This window comes from Nelusetta ayraudi, unplaced genomic scaffold (genome assembly GCF_046127955.1).
Source record: "Nelusetta ayraudi isolate G7.1 ecotype Tasmania unplaced genomic scaffold, CSIRO-AGI_Nayr_v1 ptg000169l, whole genome shotgun sequence".
Classification (NCBI taxonomy): domain Eukaryota; kingdom Metazoa; phylum Chordata; class Actinopteri; order Tetraodontiformes; family Monacanthidae; genus Nelusetta; species Nelusetta ayraudi.
The window spans coordinates 104,345-123,177 of record NW_027466219.1 but is presented as its reverse complement, the minus strand read 5'-3'; the positions used below and the strand labels follow the sequence as shown (position 1 = coordinate 123,177).

Genomic DNA, 18,833 nt, shown 5'->3' with positions numbered 1-18,833 from the left:
TTGCATTTCGTGCTTTAAATACACATATCGCGATGTTTTCCCCAGTTTCATCATGTTACTAAAATTGTGTGTGGGGGGGGGGCAGGCGCCCGAGCGACCACTGTACCCCGCCGCAGCCTCACGTGTCCGGCCACACTTGGAGATGTGATGCCGACAGTCACCTGTCATGGACAGGAGCGACCTTCATCACAACTCCGCTGCACAAACACCGCGTCAGCTGGCCTCGCCCACCGCGGAAACACCGACATTAACAACCTGGCGGGGGGGGGAGACGAACATTTAACAATGTCGTCAAACGTTTTAAACTCACCGTGGCTCGTTTTTTTTGATGAAATGTAGTCATGACGCTATAAAAAAAAATAAAAAATTGCGGTACGTAATGACGACTCTATTTTAACCGTCAGAATATTCCTCAAATTCAGCGGTCAATAAGTACTCCTTCTCCCCCTCACGTCATGGTATCGTCCTGTAAAACTAGCTCCCAAACCACGGAGTCAGGATTAACCAGAAAGACGGCGGTCCAACGGGGCTCACTTGTTTTGAAGGTGTCAAATAACCATCACATACAACAGCACAATTTTTTTTAATCACCATTTTTTTTAAAACTAATATTATTTTTAAGACACAAGTTTGCGTTGACGTGCCCGTTTTGCGTGGCGTTCCACTAGTTGCGGCCATGGCTACTCCGGCGAGAAGAAGACTAATGAGGGATCTCAAACGGTAAGTTGATACCGAGCTACACGACTAGCGTTAGCATAGCCGAGCCTCCGTTGACTTTAGCGAGTCAATATGATTATCGCTGACATCGTTTCGATATGAACGGGCCCGAGGGGTCGTGGCGAACGTTCTGGTGTGTTGTGCAGGTGTCAAAATAAAAAATATTAGAAACAACAAAACAAAACGCGTTGATTTGTCTTTTGCCGGCGGGTGGTATGATGGCTCATACCTGCTTGATGAAAGCCACCAGGTCAGTTGGCACTCTGGCTGCTGTTCAGCAACGAAACTGAGATTGGAGAGGATTTTCGTTAAAACTGACCGGTTGGCAGTTTGAGCACCTGGCCCTGGCCGAGTTTAATGCGAGACATCCACTGCCAGTGCTGATCGGGATGTTGCAAACCTTTGCAGCATTAGATTTTTCCAATGTTCTATTACATGGATGGAAATTGACTCTTAAAGTGGTACAAGCGATTTAGCTTTAGTCTGACATTGATTTGGGGAGGAAATATGGACGAAAAATAAAGTGGGGACTCTCTCCAAAGGGGTTTAATCACCTTCCACACCTCGTCCCAGGTGGGCCCATTGATTCACATGATGGCAGGCCAGGGCCAATAACCTCACACCCCTGGCTGGGGTTGCCAGCATAACCACATGCGTGGATCACACTTTCAGCAAAAATAGCAAACCTTTGCTGATCGGGTGGGACAACCAATGCCAATTAATCCAACGCCATTGATTTTATTTTTTGTTTTGTTTTTATTTTATTTTATTTTATCAAAGGCTACAAGAAGATCCTCCTGCAGGCGTGAGTGGTGCTCCGACGGAAAACAACATCATGTTGTGGAATGCAATCATATTTGGGTAAGAGTCATTTGCACACTTGATGGATTAAACAGTCGATTTCTCAACAAAACAGTGTAGTACATGCCCTAAGGTTAATGCTAAGGAAGCTTTCCCTTTCTGTTCTCACAGCCCTGAGGGAACCCCCTTTGAGTACGGTAAGCACTTCCTGCTGTCACTTTCCAACTCTGTCTGATAAGATATTTATTTCGGCATTTCTCGCAGTCAACGACGTACTATTTTACATCAGTAGTTTACAAACACGACCTCGTTTGTACTTTCTTTGTCAAGTGTTTAGTTTAGAATGTCATAACCTGACAAAGTAGCTGGTTTTTAAAGCCACTGGAGTAGTTAACATTGTGTGTCTTTCTGTCAATGAATGCATGTTTGTGTGCTTCTCTGTCCCAGGTACATTTAAACTCACTGTAGAGTTTACAGAAGAATACCCCAACAAACCCCCCACGGTACGATTTGTGTCAAAGATGTTTCATCCCAATGGTAGGTACCCTGGCACCCAGCACATTATAATATGAGTGTTAGCAAAACTTTGTCTGAGTTTCTGATTGTTTTTGTCCACAGTCTATGCAGATGGCAGTATATGTTTGGACATCTTGCAGAACCGCTGGAGTCCCACTTATGATGTGTCATCCATTCTCACATCTATCCAGGTAAGAGAGACTTTGAGAGTGTGAGTGTATATTTGTTGTTTGCAAGTTATCTCAAAATTTAAGTCATTTTTTTTATTAGTATTTTCCTTTATTTGATACTATTCTCCATGAGGACGATTGCCATTATTTTATTTAGAAAAAGTAAAACCGAAATCGTTTTTTCACGCACTTAAATCCCTCAATTTTTCATAACTTGAATGAAATGCACGTTCCCAAGTGTTTCCCTTCTCCTCGTCAGTCCCTGCTTGATGAGCCGAACCCCAACAGTCCTGCCAACAGTCAGGCCGCTCAGCTCTACCAGGAGAACAAGCGGGAGTACGAGAAGCGCGTGTCTGCCATCGTGGAGCAAAGCTGTCGAGACTGCTGACCAGCCAGCGGTCCTGCACGCCGTCCTCCCTCCGTGTGCCGCCATCTCAGTCCACTTTTCCCCTCGTCTTTGGTATGCTGCCCCCCCACCCCCTACCCACCACCAGAAAAACAACTTTCTGATTTTAGTCTTCATGCACTTTATGTCCATCCCCCACTTCATAGAATGTTTTATTTTGCCCGCCAGAAGGGATTTACCGTTTTTCTATCCCTGTGTACCCTGAACCTTGCCTTGACACTCTTTTGAGATGGATTTGTGGGACTCTTTTACATTCTGAGTTGCTAATTACACAGGAATGATTAAGGTAGACGTCCTGAAGTGGTTTTGTCCTGTGCGAGTTCTGGTTCCCTTTCTCCAACTTTTCTGTCCCCATGCTACTTTTCTCAGAGAGAGAGAGAGAGAGAGAGAGAAAGAACCACAGAGCACTTTGGACTCGGCCTAAAGCTTTTGACTTGTGTCGTGAGTTATGTTATATGCATGACAGGAAGGAGAGTGTCCACGTTCCAATTCAGTACTCATGTATATAAGAACTCTGCAACTAAATTTATGTACAGATTTTGCATTGGTTGTTTCCGCATGTCATTTTTTTCAGCTCTTGTAAATAAAAAAAATCTAAAATTTCTTTGTTTTTTCTTTCCGCAGGAACGTACTCTGAGATATCTCTTTGTGATGCAACTCAATGGTTAAACTATCTATTGTAAAAAGGGTTAAGACCATATTACAGTCAGTCAATACTTTTTTTAGTATTTAGAAAATAGTCTTCGTCTTAATAGTTTCATTTTAACTCAACTGGTGTCATCAACACATGCAGAAGACATTCTATAGCCTTCGTCACTCAACAGCTTTTTTTACACTTGTAAAACAAACAAAACACGCTGTGACACACCGACTCCTCAACCGAAAATTTATTTTAGAAAAATGTATTTAGTACTTAAGCATATGTGATGGAGACTGATGTTGCATGCAGGGTGGAAACTTGGGATCTACCTGCGGCTGCTAACATACATGATGCGCGTGAACGGAGTATTACAAATGATGCAGAGCAGGAGGGAGAAATGATGCTTTGTAACAGTTAGAAAAATAACTATTTACAACACGCCCCCGGTGATCCTTGTCCGTTTCGAACAGTGCTGGCGGTAAAATGGAAACTACACATTGAAGGAAGAATGCATTAAAACAATTGTAGTGTTCACTGTTGTTCTCAGCGGCTACCTGTTGTAGGCCCTCTCCTTCTTGGCCCTCTCCAACGCCTTGTCCATAGTCTTCTCGTTCTCGCCGCGGCACTTGGGGCAGTACCACTTGCCCTTGGGCTTGTGGTGCAGGCTGACGCAGGAGAAGTGAAACCACTCGATGGGACACTCGTCGTTGTCGCAGCCGATCATCTCGCCGAAGGACACTTGCTCGCACAGGCAGTAGGTGGGCTCGTCCGGGTCGATGGGCAGGTCGGGGGGCGACACCTCCCTCTCGGACTTCCCCTTGGACCTCTTCTTCTTCTTGGACGACGTCTTTGCCCTCTTCTCCCGGGACGCCCCCATGCCCACATCGTCGCTGTGGTCCATCCCTGTGTAGCTGTCCCGGCTCTCTCCGTTCTTCTGCCGCCGGGAGCGCTTCCCACCTGCCTTATCCCCGCTGGCGGAGCCCGGAGTAACCTCGTCGCGCTTCTTGTCGTGGTGGCTGGTCTTTCCTGGAGTGACGGCTGCCGAGGAGGACGACATCAAGGACGCCGCAGTGGTGGTCATGGAGGCCGTGGCGGGAACGTGGCCCTCGGGCACCTCTTGAGAGGACAGGAGGAGTTCAGACTGCCAGTCCAGCTGCCGCGTTCGGTTCTCCACCAACTCCACCTGCATGATGGCAATAGTTAATTCTCTGCTACAAAAACCCAGGGGGATCTTGTTTAACAGTGTCTAATTACAATGACTGATATTTTCAGTCTGCAGCAGTCCCTTCTTCACCTACCATCTGACCAGCGATCTGGATCTTCTCATCACCGAGCTCCTGGCTGCGAATGAGTGCCCTCTGAATGGACAGCTGAAGCTTCCTCCTCTGATGCGAGTCCGACTCCTGCTGATAACGCTCGTAGGCATCATCAAGCTCCTTCAGGATATCTGCCAAAAGAATTCAAAAAATAAAGCAAACAAAGCAGCAGCACAAAGCAGGCAGAACTAAAATGATGACGTGTGTGTGTGGTTGGCAGGGTGAGAGAGAGAGAAATGTTTTTGTTTTGTTTTTAATTTACCTTGATATTTGGCATCTATTTCTTTCATGATAGAAACGCTCCTCTGTAGGTCGAAAGGAAGCGATTCCACCAGGTCCAAATACTCTTCCACATAGTTCACGATGACGTGACTCGGATCGCCGTTGGTTGGGTTCAACATTGTGGGTCCTTGATCCCACGACAGATTTGACACCAGCACCTGTTGGCAACAAATACTTTGTCAACCTCAAGGCTGTTTGTCCAATATATTGCTGTAGTATCTACAGTATTGCTCTATATTCGAGTGTTTCCAGTGATCGGTGGGTGCAACAGATCTGGAGTCAGCCATTCTGAAACTCACAAACACTACATGCGGAAAAGGCGTCTGACCACAACAGCTATATTTGCTAGCTGTGGAGGATAGCACATCTCGAAGTGAATGTAAGATTTCATTCATCAATACAATGTCTACTAGTGGGTTGTGCAACTTGAAACACACAACCGTCGATACTTCCTACAAGAGCGAACACAACAAAGCTGAAAGTAACAACTTAGCAAGCTAGCTAGTTAGCTGCCCGAACAAATTCCATTTTGAAACGCAGAAACGTGGCGAAAGACGCACAACCACTCGCGATATCACTCAACATAGTTTATTGATTTGCCTTCAATTGAACGATTTATTTTTTTAAAGTCTTTGTCACGACTAGCTAATTCCAGCTACTGCTAGCGTACCTCGCCCCAAGTGGCGAATGCATATTGCTACAACGCAATGTTATTATTTTGAGAGAGTGGACGTACCATAAATGTAATAGAAAACATATATGGAAAGCCCAAAAACATCGATTTATTTATTTAATTGCACCAACAACCGTGAAGCCCGTAAAGCTGGAGCCACCCAGAAAGAGCCTTCGCGAAACGACACAGAGACGTCTGACACATTCGCATAAGGAAACACGACAAAAAAAATAATAAATAAAATAAATAAATAAATAAATAACTCGCATTGAATTGAAGAAGCTGATAAAAACATATACAGCCAGCTCAGCAAGTCGCCATTAAGTGGGACACCGCTAAAACACAATCCAACTAATTTCTTCATGTTTTACTATCTTCCGTCTGTTTGCTTGGAAGCGTTAGCCAGCTAACACGAGCCAAGAGCTAAGTGGCTACCTTTCGTTAGCTTTTGGTGCAAAACACGTCAATACAAGCTGACTATGTCGACTCAACGAGTGCCAAGAAAATCAGTTGTCGTAAACTCAACGCGATTCGTCACTTGGTAGTATTTTTTTTTTTTTTAAACAGTACTCACTGTTTGGATACCGTATCCCCGCCGTGGACGTCCCTCCGTGATGCTGCTGCTTCGCTATGCTTGAGCTTGCTGTTGTGTAGCTCTGTTGATGGACGAACAGTTACAGTGACCGTGCAGTCAGTCAGTCAGTGGTCCCGACGTTACTACTATGAAATACGTGAGGACGCAGATCATCCGCAGCAGTTAACCGAACTACATGAGAGACCGCGGAGAAATTAATCGCAGGTTGGAAATTCCAAGACGTTCATCCTCCACGTCCTGCCAAGAAGTGATCGACGGTCACAGATTGTTTGCTGTTCGCGGGAGCGCGCCTAGTTTTAAAGCGCGTAGTGTTGTGTTCGCCCTCCTGACCCGTAGCAACACACAACATATGGTTGGAGGTTATTAATGGGCCATTATGATTCGAAAGACAGCAACTGTCACATGTTCCCTGCATATGGGTTGGCACAATCATTTTATGGTTTGATGATTATATCGTTCGTAAATCGATATTAATCTGAGAATTTCCGCGATTAAAAACCACAAGGGCCCATGGCGACATTGGTGTAATTGAATAATCAAGAATATTTCCCTACGTATTCATATAGTGTCTAACTTTAACTCGTAAGGGTAAACGTTTAAACAGTAAACAGTTTATCCAATTTGACATTGCAGAACGCGGTGGGCGTCTTTTAGCACAAGTTAGCGAATTGAGGTATTCTAGCGTTTTTAAAGTAAAACAAACTGCTATTCAAACGTGTTCACTGACTTAAAACCGTTGCCGTGCATTCGCCGTCGTTAAACGTACACCTGTCGCTATTTTCTGTTTTTGAATAATGTTTTTTCTTTTTTGAAATTTGGATTCAACTGATGCTATGTTCAAAGACCGATGTAAATTGTGCGTGTAAATAAAATAAAAAAAAATCCCACTCCATAACATCAGAAAAGCGGGTGTTGTCTCAGATGACATGAGACCATGTTCACTCAAGCATTGTTGACTGCACTTATTGTAACGTCATTAGCAGAGGCCTCATAGTTCTTTGCGGCTTTTCTGAGTAAAGCCATTTCCGAGGAGCCTCCGAAGGCATCGTGTGTTTTTTCGCTTCCTGTATTTCTTCGCTGGGTCAGGCAGGCGTCCTCATGACCAGGACTGTTTGTGCACCGTTATCAGTGTTGAAACGCACTTCCAGTTTGGGTAAGAACTGTGCGACTAAAAGGGGGTCTGAGCTCGGCGGGTGTAGCTAACGCAAGTCTTGTGTGACATGTCGCAACAGTCTCGGGTTTCGGCGTTCTGCGTGATTCCATTCGTGCTGTCGCTTGTGGCCATTCTGTTGTGTTTGAATGACAAAGGTAAAGTGCAACGAGTAACTTGTATTTAATTTGCAGCGTCTTGTTAGCAGCGGCTAATTTTAGCAGTCCCTGGCGTGAGTGATAGCTACTTGGCGTCTTATTTCGTTTATCGAGGAGTTGACAGGTACAGGGTTCACGGATCAGGTAGTTTAGGACCCAGTAGACACCCAAAATAATGGGCGGGACAAAGGTGAATCCACCCTCCGAGAACTGATCAGAGGTCAGTTCTGGGAATTCTCCAGCGAGGGTGAGGGCGGCGAAAAAGACCAGTGAGGCTGATCTGCGGTCAGTGCTTCCCAGCGTTTCGCCAGCAACGCGAACTGATAAACACCGACGGCTTTAGGCTTAGCTAGCATACAAAGAGTTCAGCTCTTTTCCCTGCATTATTAACTGCGAGAGAAGTGTATAATTATCAGCACCACTGGTCAGACTAGGCTACCTACACGACCGGTTGTTGGTGGTGGTGGGGGTGTTTGAATAGCGGCCACGCAGCCTCATTGCAGCTCTGAGCAAACATCCGGAGCCGACCTCCATCATTATCCGCAGCGTCAACATCATCGGTCTCCTCCCGCTGGCTGGAGGCTCTCCCCGTCGGTACCCAGACTCGTCTGTGCCCGCTATGCAGACGAACACGACGCGAGGCTTCCTGTGGTCGGACGTGGAGACCCGGACCTTGCTGAAGATCTGGGGCGAGCAGGACATCCAGGCGGCGCTGGAGGAAAACTTCCGAAACAGCTTCGTGTACCGCGATGTCTCCCGGAGGCTGGGGGGCATGGGGTTCGAGAGGACGCCGGAACAATGCCGGATGCGGATCAAGAGCCTGAAAAGACAGTACCTGTTAGCCAAAGAGGGCAATCTGCGCAATAACGGCCAGTACCACAAGATTTGTAAGTTCTATGACACAATGGAGCGGATTTTGAGCAACCGGCCCCCTCACGATCCCCAGGAGTTCATCGACAGCGGGCCGGGAGGGGAGGAGGCCGCGGACGGCATGGAGGAGGATGCAGAGGATGCTCAGGACGGCTTCTCAGAGAGCACAACGGAGTGTTCTTATCCTGCAGAGACTGAAGTGAAGCTGGAATACCCCACCATTCCCATCCCCATTCCTGTCAAAGTGACAGTGGGGAACAGCAGTAAGTGCCTCCGCTTTGTCATAAATCACATTTTCTTGTCAGGCTGCGTTGATGTGTCTTTAAATTAATGCGTTGCCCTCGGTTTTGATCGTTTTCCGTTCCAGGCTCGGCAGCGAGACCACTGAACAGCTGCCAGTCCATCTCCGGTTTGTCAGCCAGAGCGGCCAAACGGCCGAGGAAGCGGCGGGCCAACTTCCCCATGGAGAAGCTCATGGAGCAGTTCCTGGAGCAGAGCGCGCAGGCCGAAGACGGCTTCTACCGCATGGAGGAGCAGCGGCTGCAGGCCGAAGACCGTCGCAGGGAAGCCGAGCACGCCCGAGAGCTGCACATGCTCCAGATGCTGGGACAGATGTTCTCCAGCATCTCCTCGGCCAGGCCGGTCTCCTCTTCCTCCTCCTCCTCCTCCTCCACCACCACCAAAAACGCTCCCCCCGCCTCCGTGCCGCCGTCTTACGGTGCCGGGCCATGCACGGAGTCCAGTCACGGCCAGCGGGCCTCGCCCAAGAGAGACTGTCTCAGCCAGCATGGCCGCCTCCAGAGCCCAGATCCCCAGGCGTTAGGTATTGCTTTCGATGTCATGTGAGCAGCTTCGAGGTGGAAAGTGGGAGGAGAAACCTGAGCTGAATCAGCTGTAATATGAACACTGGGTGACTCCAGTGTTACTCCATTTCCCGAGCTTCCTTTAGTGCGATGCTTTCGTCACACATTGTCATGAAGTCATGCCGCTATTGTTTTGTTTTATGTATTGAGGATTTTTTCAGAGTTTGCCTCAATGGGATGCAACTCAATTAGAATTTATGTTCCCCGTGGGGGAAAAAAACAAGCATCTCACTCTTTCACACTTTGTTTATGCCTTCAGTTTTTGAGCGCTACCACAGTTTGGGCTCCACGACACACAGGGGCATGGATAGTGACATCGGCACGCTGGTGAAGAGCATCGTCCCACCACTAACATCCAAAAAGCACAAGGGGCAGGATGGACGAATAGGAATCATCGGAGGATGCCAAGAGTATGTGGCCGCAAAGATTCACCCATCACATTGTAAACGTCACGCAGCGGAACTCGGCTTCACATGCTTTAATCTGTGATGTTTGTGAAGGTACACCGGAGCGCCGTACTTTGCCGCCATCTCAGCCCTGAAAGTGGTAAGAAGTCCGCGAGACCACTCGTCCGCGGTTGTCCAGAAGATCTCCTTCCAGTGGGTCCACTGATGTGAAGTGACAGTGCTGGTTTCATGTCTTCAGGGTGCCGACTTGTCCCATGTGTTCTGCACCAAAGACGCCGCGACTGTTATCAAATCGTACAGCCCGGAGCTCATAGTTCATCCTGTTCTGTAAGTAGAGCACAGCCGTTACTTAGAAAACTCACACGCAAACAAAGAGGGGGGTTGTTTTGCTGTGAATGAAGGATGTGTCCCTCAAACAGTTGTGCAATACTGCTGTTTTTCTAAGAATAGCTGTCTACCTTTGCTGTTAAATTGCCTGAATCTGATCAGATCTGCAGTTCTGGCTTTGCTTTGTCAGGTATGGGTCACTATGGTTACTTTAAGTGTCTCTAATTGAATTATTTCACAGATAAGCAAGAGAAGATATTTGATTATTCCGTGTGCTTGTTCACAGCTTTCTCAAGAAAAAAAAAAATGAATGTGTTACACTCGCACAGGGGCCTGAAGTGGCCTTAATCTGATCCGCCACCCACTCGGTGACCCAGATCTGATTTTAGTACCATGAAATGTGAACATGTCAAATCAGATTAGAGGCACGTCCTCATGGCCCTGTTTGCACTTGGTCATTTCATGCGTTTTTCGTATTCCGATAGGCAAAAAACACACAAAGTAACCAAGTGCAAACAGTCCAAATCTGTTTTGTCATCCGAATACCCAAACCACCTCGGGGAGGTGGTTTTGGTAGTCGCATCGCATAAAATAGCATTCGTCACTGACGAATGCTAGCTCAGTCCACATTTACAAACGCCTACTCCACTCACCTCTCCTGTGTACGTACTTGGTCAGCGCCCCACCTCCCGGCGTCATCATTATAAAGTTACAAACAAGAAGCGAAAACAAATCATTTTTCTTAGACTTGTTTATTTGGATGCTAATAAATTTCATTCCGCATTAGCGTATTTTGTCAGTGGAGCAGCGGTCGCAGTTTCCCACATATGTGATTTAAATGTGCGACGTTGCATCCGAAAATTTGCAAACGGAAATGACGCATGTTGCATTTGCATGGGGTGGGGGGGGGGGGGGGGGGTGTAATGCGATCACAAATGGCACGCTCGAGACGCATGTTAATGCTAAGTGCGAACAGATGCTTCGAGATCTGTTCTCGTGATCCAATCCCCCAAAACAGTTACAAGTGACCAATTGCATTGCTATTTTCCCCATAGTTAGACACAGTCACTCTTGTCAGATCACCTGCACCAGCAGGAGAAATGTTATGTGCACATACCGCAGAGAGATCTATCGTGTGAAAATGCCGCCCAGTTCTGACAAGATAGTTGCTGTGACGGCTTCCATTGGAATCTATTTAGCAGGAGCCGTTGTTTCCAACTTGCAACAGTGTCATCCTCCGGTGTTTTGAGACCAGCGTGCAGCCGTCGCTTCTCGCTCCCTTACCTCCACACATTTGCATGTAAACAAAGCAGATTCGTTATGGAATCCACCTACATTTTAATAACAAGTATTCTCTGCTTAAACACATAGCTTAAATATTATGACAGGTGTGAACATTTTTACATGACACTACAGCTTAAGCAAATATTTTTTTTTCATCTTCTCTGCCTCACGTCTGTGTGTGTGTGCGCGCGCACGGTTGCCTTGGTGATGTTGACACATGAGCTTTTGATTCAAATGTAGGAAACTGAATGCACAAGGCACAAAAAGAGCAAACAATTCCTTAATAGTAAAATGAGCAATGTCGTATTCCTGCACAGTTGCTTGTTTGACCACGTCTGCATATGGGTTTGTTATGTTTGTCTTTTTAAAGGGACAGTCCGAATGCGGTGGAGGAGATAGAGAAATGGCTCCCAAGACTGCACGGCCTGGTGGTGGGACCAGGTCTGGGACGAGACGACTTGCTGCTGAGAACAGCCAAGGCATGTGGAGATTCAGACTGGGGCTGACTAGGGCTGACTAGGGCTGACTGTCCACACTGTTTTTAGCAAATGTCCAAATGGGATCTGGCTCTGTTCAGACTGGGCCACATTATTGACCCATCTGACAGGTTGCTGTGGCAACGATGTCGGAGCGCAGGCGTTGTCCAGTGTGTGTGGTGTGTGTCATATAATTGCGATCCATGCCCTGGAGCTTGGCTTGAATGGAGCCATCTCCCCACAGACTGATGAGGCAATGAGTTTCCTCCTCTGTCCAGGGACTGCTGTTTTCCACTTCTTCTGTCTGCTCCATTACGCTACAGCTCCACTCCCCGAATGGCGCTCTATGGTCCGGCGCATTGGGTCTTGCGCCGCGTAGAGTGACGTCACGGACAGTCAAAAGCGATCGGTGTGTTTGGAGCTGTTCACACTGAGACGCATCTGACCAAATGCCATTTGGAACTACCTCCCGAAGGTGGTTTCGGGAGGTGTAAAAATCGCATAAAATCAGATTTTATGTTATTTGTGGCTGTTCAAACTACCAAAGGGCCATCCGGTTTCAATCTGGATGGGCTGAAAATTGGATTTTGGCTGGCAGTCTGAACACGGCTAAAATGCAGCGAGAAGTTGATTTCAATGCGCAACTGTCACACAAGTGTTCCTATGTGACATGATCCCCTTTGCCATCTGTCTGTTAGGAGGTGATAGAGAGGTCTAAAGCGAGAGACATCCCCATCGTCATTGACGCAGTGAGTCTGTGCATCCAGCTGCCCAACAGATGGAATCCTACATTTTCGAGGACAGTCAATGACGATGCATCTTTTTTTAATTTTTTTTTTTAACAGGATGGATTATGGCTCGTTTCTCAGCAGCCGTCTGTCATTCAAGGGTACCAGAAGGGCATCCTCACACCGAACTTCATGGAGTTCACCCGACTGTATGAATCGCTAGTGAGTCAAGTTCAGTTCAGAGTCAATCCAGTCGACATGAGTTGGAAACAAAATGTGTGTTTACAAACAGTTGGATCTTTATTTTTTGTGTGCTTGTTTTTTCCGTCTCAGCACAATGAACCCATGGACAGCACCGATCACCAGCGAAATGCAATGCGGCTCAGTGTAGCGATGGGAAACCTCACCTTGGTCTTGAAAGGAGAACGGGATCTCATTACAGACGGCAGTAAAGGTTCGTATTTAGTAAGCATGTTTTACGACCGCGCAACTCACGAACCAGAATTGAAAATGAACATCGTCCAGTCTCCAGTCCTCTCATGTCACTGATGTGTCATGTTTTCAGTGATCTCCTGCAGCGTCGAGGGCAGCGGGAGAAGATGTGGCGGGCAGGGAGACCTTCTGTCTGGATCTCTGGGAGTTTTGGCACACTGGGCCCATGCTGCCTCTGCAGTAGGCACGCTAGGAAGGTGAAACAGGATGAGCTCAGGTTGACTTCTCACAGTTTCCGCTTCTAGTGTGCAGTTTTTTTGTTTACGCTGTTTAGGTCATCGAAGAACAAGATTAAAACAACATTCCTCCAGGATATTTCTTGTATTGGTTTGGAATTAGAGTCCTAATGTGTTGCCATTTTTTTTTTTTTTTTTCACAGAAATAAGTAAGGAAATTAACAACACACTAAATGCAAAACAGATGCATGTAAAGTGTGACTGCCGTTTCCTCTGCTAATGTATCATCTTCCTCATTTTGCAGCATGAAGCCCTCTATGGTTGCGGCGTACGGGGCTTGCTCTCTTACGCGGCAGTGCAACAGTCAAGCGTTTCGTCAGCATGGCAGGTCCACCACAACGTCGGACATGATCCAGGAGATCGGTTCAGCCTTCAAAAAGCTGTTCGAAAACTAAAGAAATTTTTTATTGTAAAAACTGTTCATTGGGGGGTTGGGCCGGTTGATTATTTTTGATCAAGTTGAAAGACATGGCTGTACACATAAGGATGCCAGTTTGGGGCTGCGGTCTGTTTAGGTGCAATAAATAGACCATGTGAGAACACTAACAGTTGTCTAATGTCTTCTGTCTGTCATGTAGTGCAAAAAGTCCATTTTCTATTCCTCAGTTAATCAAATGTATGTGTATGTACACACACATACATATACATATGTATGTATATATTCTACTTTCTGTTCTTGGCCTTTGGTGGAATTATGTATTATCTGTTTTATCACACTCGTAAAGCTGGTGTGTAAAGTCAATTGAGTCTTCCTTTGAAATGTTTGGTAATCGACAAAGAAATAAACATTTAACTAAATCTTTCGAAGCCACAGTGCTTCAAGGTGCACACAGATCTCGGCAGAACTCAGCATTTTGCAAATAAAAAGAATGCCATTTTATTTGTCATGCATAGTGTCAGGTGGCCAAGCTATCCATCTATCTATCTTTCTTTCTATCCATCTATCTATCTAATGTCCCACTTAATCTTACCAAGTTCATAAGGCAGAGCTACATTCTAGGCCACTCTAGAAACATGATATGCTCCTTTCGAGTGGACCTGCTTTTTATTTAAATATACAGTAAATTTGCAGTCCCTGTTAAAGAAAAGTACATAAACAGACTTTTATAACTAAAAATATAAATTTTTAATATGGCGATCAATTAGGGGAAAATTACATTTAAATGCAATATTTTGTACACATTTTGAATGTTTAGTGTATGAATGTCTACCTGCCCAACACAAGACATGCGTTGGGAACGAAAAAAAAAAAACAACAACAAAAAACTATTGAGAGTATTGAAAGTACCAAGTTTTTTCAAAAACGATTAATTAACGCATTGTTTCAATAGTAGCAAAACCCAGAAGAAGTACAGCATGTGAATGTTTTTTGCCATCTTTGCCCGGCCGAGCCTGCCAAGCAAAGCGGAGGGCAAACAGCCCCCGCTAAGCTCCTTTGCTACTTCCTGTTTTACCTCGATGACTTTTCCGAATCCGAAGTTCACATCCAGACAAACTGCGTGCTGCGGGGATGATCTAACGGTCGGGTGTCACGCTACCGCGGACGAACTTTCCTTCACAAAATGGCGTTCGCCAGAGGAATCGGCGATCACTTTAAAATCGCTTTCCCCTGTTAGCCGGACACTCCGGTTCGACCGTTAACGAGAGTTAAATCCTCCTCCGCCTCCGCCGGCCACAGGGGAATCCAACCCCTAGCAACATCATGCCCGAGGTGTCCAAGATGAGGAAGCCCGACGTCAAGGTGGTTCTCCTGGGAGACATGAACGTCGGGAAGACGTCGCTGCTCCACAGGTACACGGAGAGGAAGTTTAAGGACACCGTCAGCACCGTCGGAGGGGCTTTCTACCTCAAACAGTGGGGGCCCTACAACATCTCCATATGGGACACCGCCGGTAACAATCGCCTTTACTCGTTTACCTTTTATGACTTCGTCTTTTTAATGTTTCGCAAATGAAGTTTTGTGAGCTCGTGTCGCGTTTACTTGATAAGACGCGACGCGGCCACTCACTCTGAGGCAATCACAGGCATGTGACCAGTGTTCAAGTAACAGTATGTAAAGACTCGGTTGCATATTATGTCTTGACAGATATGTCTGACACATATCTTACGGCGCTAAAAAAAAAAAAAAGTTCACAGTAACTCAATTGTTATTCTGGGGGTGGGGGTATGTTTTATTACAGGATTCTGAATTCTGACATGAATTGTCAGAATTAATGTTTAAAAAAAACAACAACAACAAAGAAAATAGCGTGGAACTAGAGTGACAGGAGAGATTTTAATTGGATAAGCCTTATTTCATAAAACTGCATTTCAAACCACGGCGAATGGGGAAAAACATATATGTACTGTGCGTTATTGCTCAATTTTGGACAAACCTGATGCAACTCGATCCAACGGCGGAGTGATTTCAAATGTAAGTGAAACTGCAAAACACATTCATATAAAAGCATATTAAATGAAGATTTTTGTTATATTTGGACTTTTGCAAGTGAATTGATAACGGTTTCCAAAATTAGCATGCGTGTGGGAACTATGTGTCCATAGGGAGCTGTTCAATCTTGGTCTTGTTTTAAGGGACTTGTTGTATTCATTTAGGAAAAATAAAGACATTCGTATAACGGATGAAGACATGTATTTAATATAAAAGACACAGATCAGGCAATAGTTGAAATGGGCAGCTTGTTAATTATTATCTGACTTATATTCAAGCTTATTGTCTTACCAACTTCATCTCAGTGGTAGAAATGGGAGAATAAAAATGCTTAAATTCCATTTTAAACAAATGGCCAAAGTTGTATCTATTCTTACAAGGCAAACATTCAAAAATGTTGCCTTAAACTTTACCTAATTAACCCCCAGGCTCACAGGATCATTAATAATAATAGTTTTTCTGTTATCTATGTTCAGCCTGGAACTGGGTAAATATGAATTACAATAAACCGTCTAACCCTCTAAGACACACAAACAAACAATTCAGAGAAGAGGAGTTACGGAGGCAGGGCGATAAGAAAAAGCTGGCTTTGTCACCACCGAGCCATTTCCTGTGTGCTGCTAAACTGCATGACTCCTGGCGGGAGGCTGCTCCATTTGTTTTATCTAGTCGTGACTGGTTTTAAAAAAAAAAATATGTCAGCTCAGTGTCGGGCCATTCGCACTGGAAGTTGTCTCTTTCCGTCCGAATCCCACCAGCTCGGCACATTGAACACAGTCGGCCACTTATTTTCCCACGAATTTCACCAATTTTAGCTGGAGAGCCTCATTTTTGAAAGCCCCACGAGACCTCCAGTGTTCCTCTTACTTGAGTCACATGACACAGCGGTGACGAGAAACGTTGACCTGACGGTTCCAAACTTGCCTGCGTCGGTACTTCCCAGAAGTGCGTTGGAGCCTTAACTAAATTTTTTGTTGTCTTTTGGGTCAGGTCTGATTTAATAGAAGAGAAACATTCCTGCATTTCTGCCTCAGATTACATTCTGTTTATTAAGATCGGTTCTGGGAAAAGGTTTATCTACTTGACCTAATTCAGGGACACGTGGCGGTTGTTTCCTTTGAAACACAAACAAGTTTGAATGTGATGACAAGGCTACAAGGGGTGAGGAAAGTAATCAATACAGGGAAATATTGACATGGTTTACCCAACAACAATGGACTTTAGACCCCTAATACTGTTATTTGAATACATAACTACCTAAACACAACATACATACTGTATTAGATTCACGATGGTAGCGCCAGGTAAGAAGATACCTCATGCTCGTCAAGTTGATCTACTAATCTGACACATTTTGGCCATGCTTGCTTGAAACTGGACAACTTTTGATAATCACAGAAACTTGTTGTTCGTTACCTTCTTACTTGGTTTGAAAAAGTCCTGCCTGGTCTCCTCCTTCTCTTCACTGGGTTCCTTTGCCATTCCATCATATGCAGGGATCCTGGCAGAGCATGAAATAAAAAGCACTCCCTGTGTCTGATCCTGGCTGTTCCCAATTTAACTAATGACTTGTTCCATTCTACCACTGAAGTACGTCATCAAATGGGATTTCAGCTGAGAACATTGAAGCTGCCTGCCGCTATTCATGAAAATGGCCCATTAGACTGTTTATTAGACACTTTTATAATGACAAAGTTCTAATTACGGGAACATCTTCCAGCTCACGCACTGTTTTCATGCTGTCACGCTTAAATTACCATTTAAAGCGCAGGTACTTGGCAAACAATGTTGCAGTTCTGATGTGCTTTCGCTCCAAAGTCCCATTTCCGCAGTAAATTGAACTCACCGTAAGCTCAGCTTTTGCGCAATCAACACCCCCTGTGGCAAAGTTTTCGATCACAATGCAGTCTTTCAGGCTTCCTGCACATTTTACCAACAAAGACTGTTTCTGTTTGGCACAATCCGAAGACGCTCTCTCTGCAGCCCTCGTGCTGCGCGACTTGCTCGCTCGTTTGGGAGCCGGCGGCTGACCTGTCTCCATCCTGCATCCTCAGGTCGCGAGCAGTTCCACGGGCTGGGATCGATGTACTGCAGAGGCGCGTCCGCGGTCATCCTCATTTACGACGTCACCAACCGACAGACCCTCGCTGAGCTGGAGGAACGTTTCCTGTCCCTGACCGACACGGCCAACCCCGACTGCATCTACGCCGTCGTGGGCAACAAGGCCGATCTCACGGACGCCCAAGCCCACATTTTCCAAACGTCGGACGCGGCCGGCGAGCAGCGAACGGAGGGCGAGGACGAGAGGGCGGAGCCGCAGGTGCTGTCCGCCTGCCCGACTCCCCCCGCCTCCCCGGCGTCCCTCTCCGGAGTGATGCTACGCAAGCAGGTGGTCCGAGAGGACGCGGTGGCCCTGTACGAGAGGCTGCTGCGCTACAAGGGCCTGGACGAGAAGAGCAGCCTGCCGGCGGAGACCATGTGCTTCGAAACGAGCGCCAAGACGGGTTACAACGTGGACGCTCTGTTCGAGGCGCTGTTCGACCTGGTGCTGCCCTCCATCCTGAGGAAGCGGAACGAGAACCAGGCGTCTCCTACGGTGGACCTGGAGGAGTACAGAGGAGCCGGCAGCAAGCGGGCAAGATCCTCCTGCTGCTGAACGCCAGAGAATAGAGACTTGTTTTTTAAACGCAATGACAGTCCACAGCTCACTCTGGATGCTGATGACATACTGTGACGGTACTACTCGTCTTCCATGACCAAGGCCAAAAATGGTTAACGAGTCCTTGGTAACCAAAACAGACTCTCACCTTGTTGATTCTGTGAAGAGAGTCGTTAGAAGCCTAATAACACTTTGTGGGTTTTTTTTTTAGGGCATTTCTCTGCCTGGATGGGAGATATAGGCGTCTTATATTTTCATTCCGCGCTTCAGAACATTTCAACTTCTAAAACTGCACTGGCATCCCAAAGATGTTACTATGGTCCAACAAAACATGCGAGAAGTCAATCACTGCATTTTGTCATGGTCTTTAAATAGAAATTTTGTGAATTTATCACCACCCGCTGTTAATTTGAGGGGTACATTGCACTGTATTGTATTGTAGTTATTTGTTGTTGTTTTTTTTTGTTCACCAATCACAAGTCTTTGACACTGTTATGGAATTTCTTTCTGTTTTGCTGGTACATTGCAGCCATGATGGAGAATAAATAATGAATACGTGGTGAATTTTAACTACACTTGTCATCATAATAAAGATTTTCTATTTTGCCATCCTTGTGACCCGTCTGTGATTGCTTC

The 18,833-nt window shown here is 46.0% G+C and overlaps 4 protein-coding genes across 4 annotated transcripts; 3 read left to right on the top strand and 1 right to left on the bottom strand.

The window, feature by feature from the left end:
• Positions 1-495: 495 nt before the first annotated feature.
• Positions 496-3,213, top strand: ube2al (ubiquitin conjugating enzyme E2 A, like). Its single transcript, XM_076014665.1, has 6 exons — positions 496-720; positions 1,498-1,578; positions 1,690-1,715; positions 1,966-2,055; positions 2,137-2,225; positions 2,464-3,213. Exons 1-6 carry the CDS (start codon positions 677-679, stop codon positions 2,590-2,592), a joined length of 459 nt encoding a protein of 152 aa, XP_075870780.1. The 5' UTR covers positions 496-676; the 3' UTR covers positions 2,593-3,213.
• A 269-nt stretch (positions 3,214-3,482) lies between these two features.
• ing1 (inhibitor of growth family, member 1) lies at positions 3,483-6,482 on the bottom strand. The gene is made up of 4 exons (XM_076014663.1): positions 6,096-6,482; positions 4,829-5,006; positions 4,549-4,697; positions 3,483-4,433 (listed from the first exon to the last, which is right to left on the bottom strand). Exons 2-4 carry the CDS (start codon positions 4,965-4,967, stop codon positions 3,801-3,803), a joined length of 921 nt encoding a protein of 306 aa, XP_075870778.1. The 5' UTR covers positions 4,968-5,006; positions 6,096-6,482; the 3' UTR covers positions 3,483-3,800.
• An 805-nt stretch (positions 6,483-7,287) lies between these two features.
• On the top strand, positions 7,288-13,653 carry naxd (NAD(P)HX dehydratase). The gene is made up of 12 exons (XM_076014661.1): positions 7,288-7,424; positions 8,050-8,557; positions 8,662-9,117; positions 9,417-9,567; positions 9,658-9,703; positions 9,803-9,891; positions 11,546-11,654; positions 12,350-12,400; positions 12,497-12,601; positions 12,713-12,833; positions 12,945-13,068; positions 13,352-13,653. Exons 1-12 carry the CDS (start codon positions 7,416-7,418, stop codon positions 13,500-13,502), a joined length of 1,920 nt encoding a protein of 639 aa, XP_075870776.1. The 5' UTR covers positions 7,288-7,415; the 3' UTR covers positions 13,503-13,653.
• An 857-nt stretch (positions 13,654-14,510) lies between these two features.
• On the top strand, positions 14,511-18,806 carry rab20 (RAB20, member RAS oncogene family). Its single transcript, XM_076014664.1, has 2 exons — positions 14,511-14,999; positions 17,593-18,806. The coding sequence occupies exons 1-2, from the start codon at positions 14,810-14,812 to the stop codon at positions 18,192-18,194; spliced, it is 792 nt and encodes a 263-aa protein (XP_075870779.1). The 5' UTR covers positions 14,511-14,809; the 3' UTR covers positions 18,195-18,806.
• Positions 18,807-18,833: the final 27 nt, after the last annotated feature.